The sequence below is a fragment of the Loxodonta africana genome, chromosome 7 (genome assembly GCF_030014295.1).
Source record: "Loxodonta africana isolate mLoxAfr1 chromosome 7, mLoxAfr1.hap2, whole genome shotgun sequence".
NCBI lineage: Eukaryota > Metazoa > Chordata > Mammalia > Proboscidea > Elephantidae > Loxodonta > Loxodonta africana.
The window spans coordinates 127,278,107-127,300,952 of NC_087348.1; the positions used below are offsets into that span (position 1 = coordinate 127,278,107).

Genomic DNA, 22,846 nt, shown 5'->3' on the forward strand with positions numbered 1-22,846 from the left:
ACAGTGACTGCAACAATGTACTCATGCATGGCAATAATTGTGAGGCTGGTCAAGGACTGGGCAGTGTTTCCTTCTGTTGTCCATGGGGTCACTATGAGTTGGAACTGACTCAATGGCAGCTAACAACAACAACATGAAATAATATAAACATAATGCTTTTAAATCTGTAGTGTCTTGTATTACAATCTACAATAAACAATAAAGAAAAGGAAAACAAACATAGAAAAAAAAAAACAGTACAGTAAGATGACTAATAGGTGTACCCACCCATTCTGGTTGGTGATTGCAATTTTCAAAATAGTGATGGAATAATATCTATTTCTTCTCCACATAACTGAATCTCTCTTACTTTTCAATTTAAAAATTTAATCATTTAGGATGGAATAGCTCTAAAATAGATTAAAATAATATCATTCCCTTAAAAAGGAAATCTAACATAAATTTTCTCGAGGACTAAAGCCATGTAGGTAGTGGAATACTCAAAGAGAACAGGGAAAATTTTGAGACCATGAAAATTATTGAAAATGTGTTTATACATTTATATACAAGTCTATATTTTTGTCTATTGGTATACAAGTATATTTATATTTGGAGCCCTGGTGGTGCAGTAGTTGAGTTCAGCTGCTAACCAAAAGGTCGGCAGTTTGAATCCACCAGGCACTCCTTAGAAACCCTATGGGACAGTTCTACTCTGTCCTACAGGGGAGCTATGAGTCAGAATTGACTCGCAGGCAACAGGTTTTTTTTTTTTAATTCATATTTATAATTCCACATTTATATACAAGTCCATAAAAAAAAAACTTATATACAAGTCCATAAAAAAAAAATAGAGTATAGTAATTAGGAACTGTTGCTACGTTTTTATTCTTTTCTTCACTTATAAAATGGAAATAATAGCAATGCTTCCACATAGAGCTATTATGAGACTTACTTATCACGTGGAAAGGACTTAGAACAGTGCCTGGCATATCCTGTTTCAATTGCTGTTATTTATTGTTATTCTGCAGTAGCCAGTTTATGAGCATATATGCATATATGTTTAAACATACATGAGTGTGTGTTCTTTTGTCCTGTCTATCTAAGGGGTCCTTTTATGCAAAATCATAGACTTTATGACTATGCATAAATATAAATTTGTGAGGGCAAATCATTACTACCAAAATAAAACTCTTAGAAAATATGAGCACCACTTAGAACATCCATTTCTAGTTATAGCAGATTAAATAATTTGAACAACCCTCTGCAGTCCCACTAACCAGGCAATGAAAGCTTTTATTGATCCAAGATGCAGATGAAGGTGAACCTGAGAAGTATGCACTGAATTTGGGGTTGCTTTTCTACTCTGTGCGCTTGCCAACTCCAGAAGAGGTAGCTGAGAGGTTGAAAAACTTAGTACTTTTGACAACCTTACAGGACTAAACCCATTGCTGTCGAGTCAATTTCAACTCAAAACAACCCTATATGACAGAGTAGAACTGCCTCATAGAGTTTCCAAAGAGCACCTGGTGGATTCAAACTGCTGACCATTTTGGTTAGCAGCCATGACTCTTAACCACTATGCCACCAGGGTTTCCTTGCAGGACTAAGGGGACAAAAATACAAGTTCAAGAATTGTCAGGACGGATGCTTCAGTAAACCCTCTATAATTTGAGGTGGGATTCTTACAGGCAACACCACAGGTACAAGGGCAATACCAAAAATATAATGGTGGACAAAAAGTTGATTGGCCCTTACAGAGACTGAAGCCCAGCTTCAAATCATCTGATCCGTGATTGCTAGAGCTCCAAGCTTCCTTCCAGAAGCACTCATAATATTTCTTTGGAGGACAGTGACATCATCCTAGGTCTCAAATTATTTCTATAATTTTTCTACACAATGTCCGGCACTCAAGCAAAAAGAAAGAAAATTAATTAGGCTTACAATAAACAACACATATAAACATTAATCGAAAGAATAGACAAAATAATAGACCCATAGGGGCTACAGAGAATGGACTTATCCAGCAAAGAGTTTAAAATAACTCTAGAAGATAATGCAAGGAAATAAATACAATATGAAAAATTTTGTCAGAGAAATGTAAACTTAAAAAACTATAGACAGCTATAACAATATTAAGTATTAAATGGATGGGTTTAACAAATGATTTTTAGACCCAACTGAGGCGAGTATTAGTGAGCTAGAAGTTAGATCTGAAGAGATTATATAGAATGAAGCTTGGAGAGTTAAAAGGAAGCAAAATACAGAAGATAGTCTGTTGTAACCTGATCCACTGGTAAACTCTCAGCAGAAAAAAATACTTAAAACGTATTCTTTTCAAAAATATAAACATATTTTTAGTACCAAATAAATTCACAATACAAACAGAATAAATAAATAAATCTATTAGAAAATATATTTAGTCACAAATTTCCCCAATAAGATTACTAATATTTTTGTATATTATTACTACTCTAAAATAATAACTTACTAAAACTGAAATGTGTTACCTAGGAGATTAAAAGCAACTTCAAGTGCACCTACTGAATAAGCACAAGAAGTGAGGACAATTAGGCTCAGTGTCTTAATAGTGAGTTCATACAGTGCCTATCGAGGTATTTCTGAACTTTAGATTTTTCTCAGATATAGATTCTTGAGGTTGAACAGTTCAAATAAGTATACCCACTCCTCACTTTCAGCATGGTTAGGTTCCAAAGACCAGGTCATTACACAAAAATGGCAGATGATCACATCAGGTCACAAAATGGAGGATGACTACAATGTTACATAACTGCCAAGTTACATCATTACATAACTGCCAAACTACTGAGAATCATGGCCCAGCCAAGTTGACACATAAACTTAATCATCACAGCAAGCGTTACTTTTGCCTCGAACTTCGGCATTTGTCACTACCAGATGTCTGTCATTAATGCACAAAACAGTCAGATAGTAGATTTTTACTATTGTCGTAAATGCGAAATGTCCAATAATGAGATAATCAATAAGTGTGTACACATACACAGTTTAGAATAAAACAATAATTTGAATTTTATAACTAATCAAAAAAATCATAGAAAATTAATCATCATCCAATAAGTAGCTTTTCCTTCTCTAAACACAGTCTCAGATTGTAATCTTAAAGTTTGTTAAATATTGCAATATCTGCAAAAAAGAAAACCCCTCTAAATATTTAAATAGCACCAGGTTTCCTTTGTAAATAAGTAACAAGTATCTTAAAAAATTAATTGGAGAATAACTATTTCATAATCTCAAAAAAAAAAAAAAGAATCCTGTAAACTGATTAGAAGAAGGTGAAGCTTAAGGAGTTATAATCTAACGTATTAGAGGGCATGTAAATTCGTTGATATTCCTGCTTTGGGATTAGAAGAAATTCCCAGCATTTCCCTGATTTGCAACTGAGATTGCTAAACACATTAGTATTACAACATGATTACACATTGTTTTTTAATTTTATTTCAGTCTCTCTATAATTGCCTTGTTATATAAAATGCACTGTTCTCTGAACTAATGAAGAGAGTCTGAATTTGTATGCCCATGTGATAAAATTCAATGAAAATACCTTTTAAAAATGGAAGTTCAGAACTAAAACTTAGACATCTGTATGAACTCCGTCTTCCTTAAAAGCCTTAAAGGGTGAAAACGCTACTAGTCTTTCTAATATATCCTTAATCACATTCTCTAGTCAATCCTCAACTCAGCTCCCCAGCCCTAGCAACACCTTTTTTTTTTTTTTTAAAGATAAAGCAGAAGCAACAATAAATGTTTGGTTATTTAATCGAAGAGTAGTTATAACTGTAAGCCTTTCAGAACTAAAAACTTTATCCAAAATTAAGCTCACAAGACTGAAGAACATAAAGAATATACAGCTATACAATTTTCTAAGGAAATCACAATATGGCTAGCTCAAGGAAGGAAGAGGAAATAAATCTGATTTTACTTTTCTTCAGTTGTCTATTGTTTAAAGTATAAGAAAATAAGATTCCTCTAGGGAGGAAACAAAAAATAGACATAATGCTGGTATTTCCATAGTTTTGGCCGGAAGAATAAACATCATATTCACCAAGCATAAAAAAAGAAGAAAAAAAAAAACTCAAAACACTGTTTTTAAAAGAAGTCACCCAACCCAACCCAGTGCCCTCAAGTGGATTCTGACTCATAGCAACCGTACAGGACGGAGTAGAACTGCCCCATAGAGTTTCCAAGGAGTGCCTGGCGGATTTGAACTGCCGACCTTTTGGCTAGCAGCCGTAGCACTTAACCACTAAGCCAAGAAACTCAAAATACTCTTTTTGAAAGAAGTCATATTAAAGTTACTTTGAACTGGTTTTTCAGAATTTATTGTATAGATAGGCCATATTTATGCATGCTTTGTAGATATTTTTTTTTTTTGTAGATATAGCCAATGACTAGCCTCTGGGTTTCAGTATTTATAGTACAATAATTTACCCGAGTATTTAAAGGCTGAGTAAGTAAAATGCTACATACTCGGGTTATTTTTAAAAGTTAAAAAATTAACCTAGGCAGTTTTACAATTAATAAGTCAGCAACATTACCAATTGTTTGCAAGCAATTACAATTGACTATTCAGGTTCCTATTGCGCATCATGGCAGGAATCTGCAAAGGCTCATGAAGCCATATAAAATATAGTTTATTTTTCAAAATTTGAGAGTTTGGGTTTGATTTTAAATAATTATGGTAGCTCAACTTAAATTTTAAATGGCTTAAAAACTTACATAATTTGAGGTAAACAATCAACTATCAACAAACGTATCAACTCTATGGCAACACCCAAGCATTTTATAATGAAAGATTCCACAATAAGTTTAGAAATGTTCCCATGGCACCAGCTAAAAGGCAATATAAAATCAAGTTAATATGCTGAAAAAGAACTCCAAAACCATGCGAATAATGTAAGTTAGTAATGAAGCTAAAATTATAAGCTGGTTTTATTATTTTGAATTCTTTTTCTGTAACCTTATTAAATCTTTATGGAATTTCCTCTTCTGATTTAATAAGACTGTCTTATTTTTTTTTATTCATAAGGCAGAGTTAATATTATATTCCACAAATGAAAAATATTGATGAACACTGTAAAACACAATTCTCTGGTTTTGTTCTCTTGTAATTTAAGTTTGCTGTGACAATGTTAAAATCAATACAAACATTATATTCCCTATTAAAAAAAAAAAAATTTAACAGAGAAGACAACACCAAATGATGAAGCTGCCCAACTGGTAGGCTTCAAAATTTAAGAACTGATATGAATTCCATATAGAATGTGTATATTTGCAATTCACAGCAGATCTGAGACAGCATTTTTCTAATTAGTTAGTTTCTCCTGGCAGTGGTGGACATGTCAGTGATATACTTGAGTAACTATTACCAAACTAGATAATCGTACCCTGAAAGGACATAAACCAGATTTTTTAAATGTCCTATACTTCCCTATGTTCACCACTGACAAGATAATTAGAAAACTCTTTATCTTTCATTTTTTAAAAAAATTGTCCAATATAAACATATACGTGCATATACTATAGAACAGTGACAAAATGGAGAACTTTGGACTCTGGCCCTTATCTGCAGTTTTCCTATCACATCCTCCCCTCTCCCATCAGCTTCTTTATTTCTCTTGAAGGTAAGCACTGTCTTGAAATTTGTATTAATCATTCTCTTTTCTTCCTTTACAGTTCTTCTATTAATGCATATATTTCTGAAAAGCATATATATATATTTTTTATTTTGCCAGTTTTTGAACTTAATTAAATGAATAAAACTATACAGTTCTTCTATGGTTTGCTTCTTTTGCTCAATATTATGTTTTTCAGATTCATCCATCTAGATGTCAGTAGCTGAAATCATTCATTTTCCCAATTGTGTGGTATGTGATGGTATAAAACATGCATGATAATTCACCCATTCTGTTGATGGGTATTTGAGTTAGCTCCAATTTGTAGTTATTACTAAAAGTATTGTAGTTACACTAACAGTATTTGTGAATAGTCTTGTGTGTTACTTGTGCTACACCTGCACAAGTACTTCCCTAGGGCAAACACCTCAAGGAAGAATTGCTGGGTTGTAGGATATGCACAAGTTAAACTTTACCAGTTAATGTTAAGTAAATTGCACCAGTTCAGACTCCCACCAGCTGTATGTGAGATTTCCTGCTGCTTCAGATCCTCTCCAACAGTGGTACTGTCAAATGCTCAAATGGAGCCAAACTAGCAGCCATGAATGCTATATCACAGTGTTATTACTTCATATTAATCTTATTACTGGTGGCGGTAAGTTCCTTTTCACACATGTATAGCCTTTTATGTTTTCTTGCTTTGAAATGCTTGATCCTATCTTTTGCTCATTTTTTTCAATTGAATTGTCTTTCATTTTCTCAATAATTCATAGGAGATATATATACATATATTCACAATAACCTATTAATCTATCAAAGTTACTTATCTTTTGTTGGTTGTGTTACAAATATATTCTCCAAGTTCGAGGTTGTCTTTTCACTTCAAGTGTTCTTTGATGAACAAGGTTTTAATTTTAATGTGATAAAATTTATATACATTTTCCTTTATGATTTGCAAAGTTTTGACATGACTCCTTTACAAGAAATTCTTCCTTACTTTAATGATAAATTTACAGTTTTGTAGTAGGGTCTTTCACATTTATCCCACATGGAATTGATTTATGTGCACAGTACAATTAGACATCCAATTTCAATTTGTTTTCACATGAATAAAAAATTGTCCCCAAATAATTTAATGATAGCCTATCTTTTTACTCATCAGTGTTGCCTTTGTCATTAAACAAGTCTTTTTTTTTTTTTCTCTGATGTACGGTAGTCTCGCTATGAAGTGTTTAGTTTTGGATTCCTATGTTTTATATTTTGTAGGATTCTTTAGGCTTACTGTCTTTGAGAACTAATTGATGACTTTTAATAGTTCTAGAAAAAAAAGTTTCCATTTTTTTTGCATTCCCTCTATTATTTCCATGTAGAACACCAATCAAATATACAGTACATCTTTCTACGCTCTCCTCAATGTTTCTTACATATCTTGCATTCTGTCTTTTATATTTTCTCAACTTTAATTCTCTGGACTTAGCTATGGACAATTTCTCCATTTCTAACTTTCAGTTTACTAATTCTTGCTTCAGTTGTGCCTAATCTTATCGTCTTATAAACTCATCCACTGAGCTCTTTTTTATGTATTATGTGATTTTATGTTTTCCTGAATCTTTTTTTCAAATCTACTTGCTGGGGATACTGTGTGGTTTAAAGTCAGGAAAGGTGTGCGTCAGGGTAGTATCCTGTCATCATACCTATTCAATCTGTATGCTGAGCAAATAATCAGAGAAGCTGGACTATATGAAGAGGAACAGGGCATCAAGATTGGAGGAAGACTCATTAACAACTTGTGCTATGCAGATAACACAACAGTGCTTGTTGAAAGTGAAGAGGACTTGAAGCACTTATTGATGAAGATCAAAGACCACAGCCTTCAGTATGGATTACATCTCAACATAAAGAAAACAAAAATCCTCATGACTGGACCAATAAGCAACATCATGATAAATGAGGAAAAGACAGAAGTTGTCAAGGATTTCATTCTACTTGGATCTACAACCAACACCCATGGAAGCAGCAGTTAAGAAATCAAATGACGCATTGCATTGGGCAAATCTGCGGCAAAAGACCTCTTTAAAGTGTTGAAAAGCAAAGACGTCACCTTAAGGACTAAGATGTGCCTGATTCAAGCTGTGGTATTTTCAATCACATCATATGCATGCAAAAGCTGCTCAGTGAATAAGGAAGACCGAAGAATTGATGCCTTTGAATTGTGGTGTTGGTGAAGAATATTGAATGTACCATGGCCTGCTAAAAGAATGAACAAATATGCCTTGGAAGAAGTACAACCAGAATGCTCCTTAGAAGCAAGGATGTTGAGACTGCATTTTGCATACTTTGGACATGTTGTCAGGAAGGATCGGTCTTGGAGAAGGTGTTCATGCCTGGTAAAGTACAGGGTCAGCAGAAGACAGGAAGACCCTCAAAGAGATGGACTGACATGGTGCCTGCAACAATGGGCTCAAGTATAACAATGACTATGAGCATGGAGCAGGACGAGGCAGTGTTTCATTCTGTGGTATATAGGGCTGTATGTTGGAACCGACTCAAGGGCACCTAACAACAACAACAACAACACTCTCCCCTTCACAATTTTCGAGCTTCTCTTTTATTTCTTAATTATATTAAACTTTGGCATTTTGATTTTCTGTCTGATAGTTTTGATATATGAGAACACTACAGATTTGTTATTCTCATCTATTGTTTCTACTGGTTCACATGCATATTACTTTGTTTTCCTGTGTGTGTGTGTGTATGTGTGTGTTAACAGACTCCATTTTTTAGATTTACAGAGAAATTGTGCTGAAATTACAGTTCTCATATACCTCCCTCCCCCTGCACACTGTCTCTCTTATTAATATCTTGCATTTCTGTAATAAAAAACCAAAACCCATTACCATCAAGTCGATTCCAGCTGATATATTTGTTAAAATTAACGAACATTTTGTTTTGTTTTTACTGTTAGCTGCTCATTTTCCAGAGCACTTTACCTCTGGAAATTCTTTGAGGATGAGTTTGAAGTTGACTTCTTTCAGGAGGAATACTGTTTCCCAGTCTCCTATTACCACTACTAATGATAGAACACTTAAGCTAAATTTATCATTTAATTTTTTTGCTGTCCACACACACAGTATGATTCGTATATTTTTCTGTTTCCTATTATTTGAGTTATTAATATTTTATATTTTAAAAATATTTAATATAGAATTTTAACAGTTTCAAACAGAAGAGCACCTAATTTGCCACAGGGCCAAAACTAAAAATATACTCACATAGTGAAGTTTTTTTTTCTCTATTTTTTAACCCATAGTTGTTGAGCTGTTAAAAAGGGCTGTATTAAAAAAAAATTTTTTTAATAATATTTCATTGTGTTTTTGGTGAAAGTTTACACAGCAAGTTAGGTTCCCCTTTGACAATTTCCACATAAATTGATCAATGATATTTCTTATATTTTTCACATTGTGTCAACATTCTCATTAATTGTGCCCTGGTTGTTCCATCTGTAGCTCTGTAGATTCCCCTTTATCTTCTCATCTCTGCTTTAGGTTAAATGTTGACCTTTTGGACTCATACAGTTTTTTTTTTAAGTAGAGCACCAATCTAATGGGTAATAGTCTTTATTTTGTGTGTCACTCTGCTTTTCTGTTAAAAGGTGGTCTCATGGGGCAATAGTTGCAAGGAGTCCTCTGGTCTCAGTAGTCCAGTTAATCTGGCTATTTTTAAGAATTTGAGTTTTATTCTGCATTTTTTTCCCATTCTACCCAGGATCATCTACTGTAATCCTGGTCAGATGGGTCAGTGGTGGTAGCCAGTCACCATCTAGTTCTTCTAGTCTCAGGGTAGTTGAGGTCATAGCTCATGTAGGCTATCAGCCTTGTAGACTTGTTTCCTCTCTGTGATTTTTTGGTTACCTTCTTACTCTTTCACTCCTGATGAGTAGAGACCAATAGTTGTGTCTTAGATGACTGCTCACAAGCTTTTAAGACCCCCTACTCTACTCACTTCACTAGGATGTACAACATGGAGTTGTGAGCTATATTATGCCAACTGACTGAGTTGTCCCATGAGACTATGGTTCTAAGCTTTCAAACAGATCTCAGAGGGTGTTTGGTTATGTCTCAGGAGTATCTATAGTAATATCTTTAATGAATATATGTGTCTTTCTACACATATCTGTATTTACAACACACAGATATTTCTATCTGTTCTCACATATGTTGGATTTATTGCCCTCTGTCTTAAATTTAAGGTTATTTTTCCAAATATAAGATTTTTGTTTACAAGGATTCATAGTAACAGCCTCTGGGCTCCACCATAGGCCTTTGGCAGAAATACAGCTTGGTAACCTCATCTATTTCCCAGAGGTAGATGACAGACCACAGAGCACTGGCAGTAGCAAAGACTCCAAGACACCAGAAGCTATATTTTTTTACCTTTTAAAAAAGTTTCCGTAGTTGTTGGGCTCCGACCTTCAAGCTGTGCTGCATGTAAACCATGCTAAGTCAACCCTGAGGCCTGAAGCTACATAAGGAACCCCGTATACTACCTATAGGATGTTGCCCAGGTCTTCCATTTTCTTGCTTCTTTGTTTTGGATTATCTCTCAGACTCTGGTTCTCACCATCATCCCTGCTTGGAGTTGATGACTTATTCACTGGCACCAAGTTTTCCCTTCCCTCATTCTAATATTTTAGCTTTGCTTTTTTCTATTCATAGTAATTTTCCCTCCACACACCTTTTCCTACTTTGGTCTCTATTCCATTTATTCTTCTCCTGGATCTATGAGTTACATCTTGTCATCTCTAGTCCTCCTTCAGTAGATCTAAATCGATAGGTTCCAGCAAGTAGAATTCAGAAGGGAATTTCTTGCCCCTTCAGTTAAAGGAGAGCCTTGATGGCACAGTGGTTAAGAGCTCGGATGCTAATCAAAAGGTCTGCCTCTGAATCTACCAGCCACTCCTTGGAAACCCTCTGGGGCAGTTCTACTCTGTCCTATAGGATCCCTATTAGTCAGAATCAACTTGATGACAATGGATTTAGTTTTTGGTTCTTTCAGTTAAAGGTGCATTTACTCCTCAAGCCAGATTCTGAGTTACCTGAATTGGTCTTCCATCAGGTGTCAGCACTTCTTCTGAAAGTTCCATCATCTTCAAGGCCATCAGAGCAATGGGTTTCGCATGGCAGAGGCTTTTTCTGTGGAGTCCTGCTGCAACACAGTATGCATCACCTATTGTTTCCACCTGCAGCAATCAGACAAATCAAATGCAAACATATGATAACAAGCCAGAATCGAAATGATTTGTTATCAGCAATCACAAATGTTGCTGAAAAACATGTCAGCAAAACATCAATAAATTAAGCAATTAGACAACTGAGTGTAATCATAGCAGAGTTTGCAAACAGCTGCAGTCAAATTCTGACATCTCACTCCAGGGCTGTTCATCAACATTATCATCCTAAAAGTTCATTGAAATTCGGAACAACTGAAATATAAAATAATTAACCGTCAGGAAAATAGAATTATCGGTATTTTGACAAGACAATTTCAAGATAATGACTTTACCAAGCCACCTTCTTATCTCTTTCAAACATCCAGGTAGATATTTTCTGGATAACATTTTTTCCCCAAGTTTTCTACACTGTTCAATATATCTGTAATTTTGTTGGGTCAGGCCTACTCGTACCCTTAATAATTATAATAGCTAACTTTTTATTGAATTCTTAATCTGTATCATTAATTATGGCAAGCAACTTTACACACATTATCTTATTTGTTGCTGTTGTTAGCTGCTGTCGAGTTGGTTCCGACTCATAGTGATCCTACGCCCAACAGAACAAAACACTGCCCGATCCTGAGCCATCCCTACAATCGTTGTTACGCTTGAGCTCATTGTTGCAGCCATTGTGTCAATCCACCTCGTTGAGGGTCTTTCTCTTCTCCACTGACCCTGTACTTTGCCAAGCACGATGTCCTTCTCCAGGGACTGATCCCTCCTGACAACATGTCCAAAGTATGTAAGATGCAGTATTGCCATCTTTGCTACTAAGGAGCATTCTGGTTGTACTTCTTTCAAGACAGATTTGTTCATTCTTTTGGCAGTCCATGGTATATTCAATATTCTTCGCCAATGCCATAATTCAAGGGCGTCAGTTCTTCTTCGGTCTTCCTTATTCATTGTCCAGCTTTCACATGCATATGATATGATTGAGAATACTATGGCTTGGGTCAGGTGCACCTTAGTCTTCAAGGTGAAATCTTTGCTTTTCAACACTTTAAAGAGATCCTTTGCAGCAAGTTTACCCAATGCAATGCATCTCTTGATTTTTTAAAATAATTTTTATTGTGCTTTAAGTGAAAGCTTACAAATCAAGTCAGTCTCTCACACAAAAACTTATGAACACCTTGCTACATACTCCCAATTACTCTCCCCCTGATGATACAGCCTGCTCCCTCCCTCCACTCTCTTTTCCTGTCCATTTCGCCAGCTTCTAACCCCCTCTACCCTCTCATCGCCCCTCCAGGCAGGAGATAACAACATAGACTGAAATGACGACCTGATCCAAGAAGCTCACTCCTCACCAGCATCCCTCTCCAACCCATTTTCAAGTAAAATCCCTCTCTGAAGAGTTGGCTTCGGGAATGGTTCCTGTCCTGGGCCAACAGAAGGTCTGGGGGCCATGACCACCAGGGTCCTTCTAGTCTCAGTCAGACCATTAAGTCTGGTCTTTTTATGAGAATTTGGGGTCTGCATCCCACTGGTCTCCTGCTCCCTCAGGGGTTCTCTGTTGTGTTCCCTGTCAGGGCAGTCATCGGTTGTAGCCGGGTACCATCAAGTTCCTCTGGTCTCAGGATGATGTAGTCTCTGATTCATGTGGCCCTTTCTGTCTTTTGAGCTCATAATTACCTTGTGTACTTGGTGTTCTTCATTCTCCTTTGATCCAGGTAGGTTGAGACTCATTGATGCATCCTAGATGGCCGCTTGCTGGTGTTTAAGACCTCAAACACCAGTCTTCAAAGTGGGATGCAGAATGTTTTTTTAATAGATTTTATTTTGCCAATTAACCCTGAAACCATGGTCCCCAAACCCCTGCCCCTGCAACGCTGGCCTTGGAAGCTTTCAGTTTCTTCACGAAAATTCTTTGCTTTTGGTTTAGTCCACTTGTGCTGACCTCCCCTGTGTTGTGTGTTGTCTTTCCCTTCACCTAAAGTAGTTCTTATCTACTAATCGGTGAATACCCGCTCCCACCTTCCCTCCCTCCCCCCTGTCGTAACCACAAAGGAGTGTTTTCTTCTCAGTTTAAACTATTTCTCAAGATCTTATAATAGTGGTCTTATACAATATTTGTCATTTTGCAACTGACTAATTTCATTCAGCATAATGCCTTCCAGGTTCCTCCATGTTAAGAAATGTTTCACAGATTCATCACTGTTCTCTACCGATGTGTAGTATTCCATTGTGTGGATATACCATAATTTATTTATCCATTCATCCATTGATGGGCACCTTTTTGCTATTGTAAACAGTGCTGCAATAAACATGGATGTGTATATATATGCTTGTGTAAAGACTCTTATTTCTCTAGGTTATATTTCGAGGAGTGGGATTGCTGGGTCCTATGGAAGTTCTATTTCTAGCTTTTTAAGGAAGTGCCAAATCGATTTCCAGAGTGGTTGTACCATTTTATATTCCCACCAGCAGTGTATGAGTGTTCCAATCCACACCCTCTCCAACATTTATTATTTTGTGTTTTTTGGATTAACGCAGCCTTGTTGGAGCGAGATGAAATCTCATTGTAGTTTCAACTTGCATTTCTCTAATGGCTGTTTAATGGCTAATGATTGTGAGCATTTCCTCATGTATCTGTTAGCTGCCTGAATGTCTTCTTTAGTGAAGTGTCTATTTATATCTTTTGCGCATTTTTTAATTGGGTTATTTGTCTTTTTGTAGTTGAGTTTTTCCAGTACCATGTAGATTTTAGAGATCAGGCGCTGATTGGAAGTGTCATACCTAAAAAATTTTCCCAGTCTGTAGGTAGTCTTTTTACTCTTTTGGTGAAGTCTTTGGATGAGCCTAGGTGTTTGATTTTTAGGAGCTCCCAGTTATCTAGTTTTTCTTCTGCATTGTTAGTAATGTTTTGTATACTGTTTATGCCATGTATTAGGGCTCCTAATGTTGTCCCTATTTTTTCTTCCATGATCTTTATTGTTTTAGATTTTATATTTAGGTCTTTGATCCATTTTGAGCTCATTTTTGTGCATGGAGTGAGATATGGGTCTTGTTTCATTTGTTTGCAGATGGATATCCAGGTATGCCAGCACCATTTGTTAAAAAGACTGTCTTTTCCCCATTTAACTGTTTTGGGGCCTTTGTCAAATATCAACTGCTCATATGTGGATGGATTTATGTCTGGATTCTGTTCCACTGGTCTATGTATCTGTTGTTGTACCAGTACCAGGCTGTTTTGACTACTGTGGCAGTATAATAGGTTTTAAAATCAGGTAAAGTAAGGCCGCCCACTTTGTTCTTTTTCAGTAATGCCTTACTTATCCAGGGCCTCCTTCCCTTCCATATAAGTTGTTTTGTTCCTCCATCTCATTAAAGAATGTCATTAGGATTTGGATAGGAATTGCATTAAATGTATAAATCGCTTTTGGTATAACAGATATTTTGATAATGCTTAGTCTTCCTATCCATGAGCAAGGTACGTTTTTCCACTTATGTAAGTCTCTTTTGGTTTCTTGCAGAAGTGTATTGCAGTTTTCTTTGTATAAGTATTTTACATATCTGGTAAGATTTATTCCTAAGTATTTTATCTTTTGGGGGGATACTGCAAATGGCATTGATTTGGTGATTTCCTCTCCAATGTTCTTTTTGTTGGTGTAGAGGAATCCAGCTGATTTTTGTATGTTTATCTTGTATTCTGATGCTCTGCTGAACTCTTCTATTAGTTTCAGTAGTTTTCTGGAGGTTTCCTCAGGGTTTTCTATGTGTAAGATCATGTCATCTGCAAATAGAGATGATTTTACTTCTTCCTTGCCAATCTGGATGCCCTTGATTTCTTTATCTAGCCTAATTGCTCTGGCTAGGACCTCCAACTCATGTTGAGTAAGAGTGGTGATAAAGGGCATCCTTGCCTGGTTCCGGATCTCAATGGGAATGCTTTCAGGCTCTCCCTGTTTTAGGGTGATGTTGGGTGTTGGCTTTGTATAAATGGCCTTTATTATGTTGAGGAATTTTCCTTCTATTCCTATTTTGCTGAGAGTTTTTATCATGAATTTTTGTTGATCTTTGTCAAATGCCTTTTCTGCATCAATTGATAAAATCTCTTGTTTTTTTTTATGTGGTGGATTACGTTAATTGTTTTTATAATGTTGAACCATCTTTGCACACTTGGTATGAATCCCACTTGGTCATGGTGAATTATTTTTTTGATATGTTGTTGAATTCTATTGGCTAGAATTTTGTTGAGGATTTTTGCATCTACATTCATGAGGGATATAGGTCTATAATTTTCTTTTTTTGTGGTGTCTACCTGGTTTTGGTATCAGGCATATGCTGGCTTCATAGAATGAGTTTGGGAGTACTCTGTCCTTATCTATGCTTTCAAATACCTTTAGTAGTAGTGGTGTTAACTCTTCTCTGAAAGTTTGGTAGAACTCTGCAGTGAAGCCTTCCAGACCAGGGCTTTTCTTTCTTGGGAGTTTTTGATTACCTTTTCAATCTCTTCGTTTGTTATGGGTCTATTTAGTTGTTCTACCTCTGTTTGTGTTAGTGTAGGTAGGTAGTGTGTTTCTAGGAATTCATCCATTTCTTCTACGTTTTGAAATTTGTTAAAAGTACAATTTTTCATAGTAATCTGATATGATTCTTTTAATTTCAGTTGGGTGTGTTGTAATATCACCCCCCTCATTTCTTATTCGGGTTATTTGCTTCCTCTCCTGTTTTTCTTTTGTCAGTTTGGCCAGTGGTTTATCAATTTTGTTGATTTTTTCAAAGAACCAGCTTTTGGTCTTGTTAATTCTTTCAATTGTTTTTCTGTTTTCTATTTCATTTTAGTTCTGCTCTAATTTTTATTGTTTTCTTCTGGTGCATGTGGGTTTCTTTTGTTTTTCTCTATTTGTTCAAGTTGTAGGGAAAATTCTTTGATTTTGGCCCTTTCTTCATTCTAGATGTGTGCATTTATTGATATAAATTGGCCTCTGAGCACCGCTTTTGGTGTGTCCCAAAGGTTTTGATAGGAAGTGTTTTCATTCTTATTGGATGCTATGAATATCTTTATTCCATCCTTAATGTCTTCTATAACCCAGTCTGTCTTTGAGGAGGGTATTGTTCAGTTTCTAAGTGTTTGATTTCTTTTTCCTCCTTTTCCTGTTATTGATTTCCACTTTTATGGCCTTATGGTCAGAGAAGATGCTTTGTAATATTTCAATGTTTTGGATTCTGCTAAGGGTTGCTTTATGACCTAACATGTGATCTATTCTAGAGAATGTTCCATGTGCACTAGGAAAGAAAGTATACTTGGCTGCTGTTGGGAGGAGTGTTCTGTATATGTCAAGTTGGTTGATTGTGGCATTTAGATCTTCCATGTCTTCATTGAGCTTCTTTCTGGATATCCTGTCCTTAACCGAAAGTGGGGTGTTGATGTCTCCTACTATTATTCTGGAGCTGTCTATCTCACTTTTCAATGCTGATAGTTTGTTGTATGTATCTTGCAGCCCTGTCATTGGGTGCATAAATATTTAATATGGTTATATCTTCTTGGAGTATTGTCCCTTTAATCATCATATAGTGTCCTTCTTTATCCTTTCTGATGGATTTAACTTTAAAGTCTATTTTGTCAGAAATTAATATTGCCACTCCTGCTCTTTTTTGATTGTTGTTTGCTTGATATATTTTTTTTCCATCCTTTGAGTTTTTGTTTGTTTGTCTAAGGTGTTTCTCTTGTAGGCAGCATATAGGCAGATGGTGTTTTTTAATCCATTCTGCCACTCTCTGTCTCTTTATTGGTGCATTTAGTCCATTTACATTCAGCATAATTATGGATAGGTATGAATTTAGTGCTATCATTTTGATGTCTTTTTTTGTGTGTTGTTGACAGTTTCTTCTTTCCACTTAATTTTATGTGCTGAATAAAAAAAAAATTATGTGCTGAATAGATTATCTTTATATATTGTCCTTTTCTCATATTTGTTCTTTCTGATTTCTTTTCTGCTGAGTCTCTATTTTTTTCTTCTATTTTATTTTGGTGAGTAGGATAGTTTGTCTCCTTTGTGGTTACCTTACTATTTACCCCTATATTTCTAAATTAAAACCTTACTTTTATTTCTTTGTGTTGCCGTGTCTTCTTCTCCATATGGAAGGTCTATGAATACATTTCTTAGACCTTATTTATTATTTTAACGTCATCTTCTTTTATATAATAACATCACGGTTACCCTGTTTTGAGCTTTTTTTTTTTTTTTAAATAATCTCGCTTTGTTTTTTCGGATTTCCCTGTCTAGGTTGTCTTCTTGTTGCTCTGCCCAGTGTTCTAGTCTTGGGTTGATACCTGATATTACTGATTTTCTAAGAACTCCCTTTAGTATTTCTTGTAGTTTTGGTTTGGTTTTTACGAATTCCCTAAACTTGTGTTTATATGGAAATGTCTTAATTTCACCTTCATATTTAAGAGACAGTTTTGATGGATATATGATTGTTCCATAGCAATTTTTTCCTTCAATTTTTTAAATACGTCATCCCATTGCCTTCTTGCCTGCATGGTTTCTGCTGAGTAGTCTGAGCTTATTCGTATTGACTCCCCTTGTAGGTGACTTTTCGTTTATTCCTCGCTGCTCTTATAATTCTCTCTTTATCTTTGGTTTTGGCAAGTTTGATTATAATTTGTCTTGGTGACTTTCTTTTAAGATCTACCTTATGTGGAGTTCGATGAGCATCTGGGATAGATATCTTCTCATCTTTCGTGATATCAGGGAAGTTTTCTGCCAACAAACCTTCAACAATTCTCTCTGTATTTTCTGTTATCCCTCCCTGTTCTGGTACTCCAATCACTCATAGGTTATTTCTCTTGATAGACTCCCACATGATTCTTAAGGTTTCTTCATTTTTTTTTAATTCTGTTATCTGATTTTTCTTCAGATAGACTAGTGCCAAGTGATTTATCTTTGAGTTCAGAAATTCTCCCTTCCACTTGTTCAATTCTGCTCCTCTAACTTTCTATTGAGTTGTCTACTTCTGTAATTTTATTGTTAATCTTCTGAATTTCTGATTGCTGTCTGTCTATGGAGTTTTCCAGCTTATTAAACTTTTCATTATGTTCCTGAATAATCTTTCTAATTTCTTCAATTGCTTTATCTGTGTGTTCCTTGGCTTGTTCTGCATATTGCCTCATTTCCTTCCTGATGTCTTGAAGGTCTGTGTATATTAGACTTCTGTACTCTGCCTCTGGTAATTCCAGGAATGCACTTTCATATAGAAGATTCTTGGATTCTTTGTTTTGAGAGCTTATGGTGGTGATCATGGTCTGTTTCATTATGTGACTTGATATTAACTATTGTCTCCGAGCCGTCTATAAGTTATTGTATTAGTTTATGCTTGCTTACTCTGTTGTAGCTTCTTGCTTTATTTTGTTTTGATATGCCCAAATGGGTTGCTTTTGTGAGCTACCAACCCAAAAACCAAACTCAGTGCTGTCCAGTCAATTCCGTCTCATAGTGACCCTATAGGACATGGTAGAACTGCCCCATAGAGTTTCCAAGGAGCACCTCGCAGATTCAAACTGCCGACCTTTTGGTTAGCAGCCATAGCACTTAACCACTATGCCACCAGCGTCTCCTTGAGTGAGCTAGCTTGATTATTTTCACCTTTGGAGCTGTGGGGTCCTGTTCCCAGATGGCTAGAGCTGTTTTCAGGTATATCAGTCTAGGAGTCCATTCACTTTTCTTGTATGAATTCAGCTCAGGGTTCCAGGTAGCTGATCATCAAGTGTGTGGTACAGGCTCTGTCCTACAGTCTGAGACAGGCAGGGGTGATTGGCATATATACCGGTATCTGATTGCAGCAGAGGCTCACACTCTGAACAAGGCAGGAGGCTGAGAACTAACCTCCGAGTGTCTCTGAGGAAAGTGCGTCCCTGTTCCCTAGAGTGTGCAGGTGGGTGAGTTCTGCAGATGGACCATGGGCACCCAAAGTTTTTGGTTTTAAGAACTGGGAGGTACCACTTATCCTTGGACCCCTGTTGCAGGTGGTTGGGTGACCTGAGTGGAGCTACCAGTCCTTAGGTCCCTGATGTGTGTAGGTGAGGACCTTGTTTAACAGGCGAAGCAATGTCAAACATCAAACACCCACCTCTCCACTACACAGCGGAAAAGGTTGGAGTCTGCCAACAAGGGCCTAGTCTCCTGAAATAGGCACACACAGGTCCATGCAGAGGGGAAATGTGCTCAAAGTCCACGAACCATTTGTGCCCAGACAGGACACACTTCTGTCCTGAGCTCCCCTGGTTAGTGGAGCTAGCAAATTATCTTTTCTCCCGTTTGCAAATTTTTTCCTTGTCCAAGGCCGGGAGGATGGCTCTAGGCTCTCAACAGTGTCTGTCTCAGGCCCAGGGAATTCAGCTGCTGAATCCGGCTTTGGGGTGGAGGGGGTGCGGTAAAACATACGCAAGCACTTAGCTTTTGCCGAGAGCGCTCTTCTTCTCTTGTTCCGGATGTGTGAGTAGGCTGCGTGGCTGGCTGCTTTTCCCTGAGGAAACTGCAGCTGAACGCTAGTACCAGCCCGCAGCCACAGCCGCTCCTAGAATGGTACCTAAGGGCTCCCCACGATTCAAGGCTGGTAACTCCTCTCCGCTTCTGAACGGTCTCTTTCTTCCCCTGCCCCTCGGTTCGTCTTCTAAGCTTGCCCTTGAAGCTCAGGGCTACCAGCTTATCATAAACATGTTCATCTTATTTGTTTTTTCGGGTCTTTGTTGTAAAGAGGGTTCGCCTGAAGCGTCTATTCCACCATTTTGGCTCCGCCTCCTCTTGATTTCTTGACTACTGCTTCCATGGCTGTTGATTGTGGATCCAAGTAAAATAAAATCCTTGACAACTTCAACCTTCTCTCCGTTGATCATGTTGCTCATTGGTCCAGTTGTGAGGATTTTTGTTTTATGTTGAGGTGCAGTACATATAGAAGGCTGTGATCTTTGATCTTCATTAGTAACTGCTTCAAGTAGTTTTCATTTTCAGCAGGAAAGGTTGTGTCATCTGCATAACACAGGTTGTTAATGATTCTTCCTTCAATCCTGATGCCCTGTTCTTCTTCGTATAGTCCAGCTTCTCGGATTACTTGCTCAGTATACAGATTGAATAGGTATGGTGAAAGAATACAACCCCGACACACACCTTTCCTGGCTTAAAACCAATCAGTACCCCTTGTTCTATCCAAATAACTGCATCTTGATCCATGTAAAGGTTCCTCCTGAGCACAATTAAGTGTTCTGAAATTCCTATTCTTTGCAATGTTATCCACAATTTGTTATGATCCACACAGTTGGATATCTTTGCATAATCAATAAAACACAGGTAAACATCCTTCTGGTATTCTCTGCTTTCAGCCAGGATCCATCTGACATCAGCAGTGATATCCCTGGTTCCACGTCCTCTTCTGAAACCGGCCTGAATTTCTGGCAGTTCCCTGTCGATATACTGCTGCAGCCATTTTTGAATGATCTTCAGCAAAATTTTACTTGCGTGTAATAATAATGATATTGTTCTATAATTTCAGCCTTTGGTTGGATCACTTTTTTTGGGAATAGGCATAAGTATGGATCTCTTCCGGTCAGTTGGCCAGGAAGCTGTCTTCCATATTTCTTGGCATAGATGAGTGAGTACCTCCAGTGCTGCATCCATTTGTTGAAACATCTCAATTGATATTCCATCAATTCCTGGAGCCTTATTTTTCATCAATGCCTTCAGAGCAGCTTGGACTTCTTCCTTCAGTACCATCAGTTCCTGATCATATGCTACCTCTTGAAATGGTTGAACACTGACTAATTCTTTTTGGTATAATGACTCTGTGTATTCCTTCCATTTCCTTTTGATGCTTTCTGCCCCATTTAATATTTTCACCATAGAATCCTTCACTATTGCAACTCGAGGCTTGAATTTTTTCTTCAGTTCTTTCAGCTTGAGAAACGCTTAGCATGTTCTTTCCTTTTGGTTTTCTATCTCTAGCTCTTTGCACATCACTGTAGTACTTTGTCTTCTCGAGCCGCCCTTTGAATTCTTCTGTTCAGTTCTTTTACTTCATCATTTCTTCCTTTTGCTTTAGCTGCTCAACGTTCGTGAGCAAGTTTCAGAATCTCCTCTGACATCCATTTTGGTCTTTTCTTTCTTTTCAATGACCTCTTGCTTTCTTCGTGTATGATGTCCTTGATGTCATTCCACAACTTGTCTGGTCTTCAGTCACTAATATTCAATGTGTCAAATCTATTCTTGAGATGGTCTCTAAATTCTGGTGGGATATGCTCAAGGTACTATTTTGGCTGTCGTGGACTTGCTCTGATTTTCCTCAGTTTCAGCTTGAACTTGCATATGAGCAATTGATGGTCTGTTTGATCGTCTCTTTCCACAGATGTAGTCAATTTGATTCCTGTGTGTTCCATCTGGCAAGGTCCATAAGTATAGTCACCGTTTATGTTGGTGAAAGAAGGTATTTGCAGCGAAGAAGTCCTTGGTCTTGCAAAAGTCTATCATTCGATCTCCAGCGTTGTGTTTCCACCTTTTGCATTCCTATCACCAGTAATTATCAATGCATCTTGATTACATGTTCAATCAATTTCAGACTGCAGCAGCTGATAAAAATCTTTTATTTCTTCACCTTTGGCCTTAGTGGTTGGTGTGTAAATTTGAATAATAGTCATATTTACTGGTCTTCCTTGTAGGCATATGGATATCATCCTATCACTGACAGTGTTATACTTCAGGATAGATCTTGAAATGTTCTTTTTGACAAGGAATGCAACACTACTCCTCTTCAAGTTGTCATTCCCAGCATAGTAGACTATATGATTGTCTGATTCAAAAGGGGCAATGCCAGTTCATTTCAGCTCAGTAATGCCTAGGATATTGATGTTTATGTGCTCCATTTCATTTTTAACGATTTCCAATTTTCCTACATTCATACTTCCTACATTCCAGGTACCGATTATTAATGGATGTTTGGAGCTGTTTCTTCTCATTTTCAGTTGTGCCACATCAGCAAATGAGGGTCCCAAAAGTTTTACCCCATCCACGTCATTAAGGTCGACTCTACTTTGAGGAGGCAGCGCTTCCCCAGTCATCTTTTGAGTGCCTTCCAACCTGGGGGGCTCATCTTCCAGCACTATATCAGACAATGTTCTGCTGCTATTCATAAGGTTTTCACTGGCTAATGCTTTTCAGAAGTAGACTGCTGGGTCCTTCTTCCTCGTCTGTCTTAATCTGGAAGCTCAGCTGAAACCTGTCCTCCATGGGTGACCCTGCTGGTATCTGAATACCGGTGGCATAGCTTCCAGCATCACAGCAACATGTAAGCCCCCACAGTACGACAAACTGCAGACACGTGAGGGTATTTAGTCTTCACAAATATCCTGCTTAGTAGGAACTAGTCTGGTTGCTTTGAAAAATGAGAAATTGTGCAGAGATTCACCCATAATCCTACAATTAAAAAGGTAACACCTTTCAAAAGTTATCACTTAGGGGTCTTTCCAGACCCTGTTCTAATTCCATGGTCAGCATCCATTATGATTGGCCATTGCCGTTGTTACATATTTTAAATATATACCCCAGGTTAAAACCCATAAAGTTCCAAAGGATAGAACATGGCATAAAAATTGGTGCAGAACTTATTTTCAGAGGAAATTTCTTTAATTGTCCACTGTAGATATAAAGATAAACTCTTCAATAGTTCTTCTAATAATATTAATTAGTTCTAACTGCTGAAATGTTATATTAAGTACCCAGTTTAAATGCCATTATTACTGTGAAGCCCTCCCTGGTCCTTCCTCAGGAAGAACTAATCCCTTCTTCTAATCTGTTCCAACAGTACTTTCACAAATCTCTACTGCAGCACTCATCACAGGCTGTAATTAATGTCTGCATATGTGTCTGTTTACCTAGCTGTGATGTGAACCCCTTAAGGGTGGGCTATGCCATTTTCATCTCTGTATTCACAGCATTAGCATTGTGTCTTAAAT

At 37.1% G+C, this 22,846-nt stretch overlaps 1 protein-coding gene across 2 annotated transcripts in view; it reads right to left on the minus strand.

The window, feature by feature from the left end:
• The window catches only part of GUCY1A2 (guanylate cyclase 1 soluble subunit alpha 2), a 420,035-nt gene that overhangs the window by 116,461 nt on the left and 280,728 nt on the right, over positions 1–22,846 (minus strand). For both annotated transcript variants that reach the window (XM_064288867.1, XM_064288866.1), the window contains exon 6: positions 10,726–10,869. In XM_064288867.1, the coding sequence (XP_064144937.1) occupies positions 10,726–10,869 (144 nt within the window). The remainder of the gene's footprint in view (positions 1–10,725; positions 10,870–22,846) is intronic.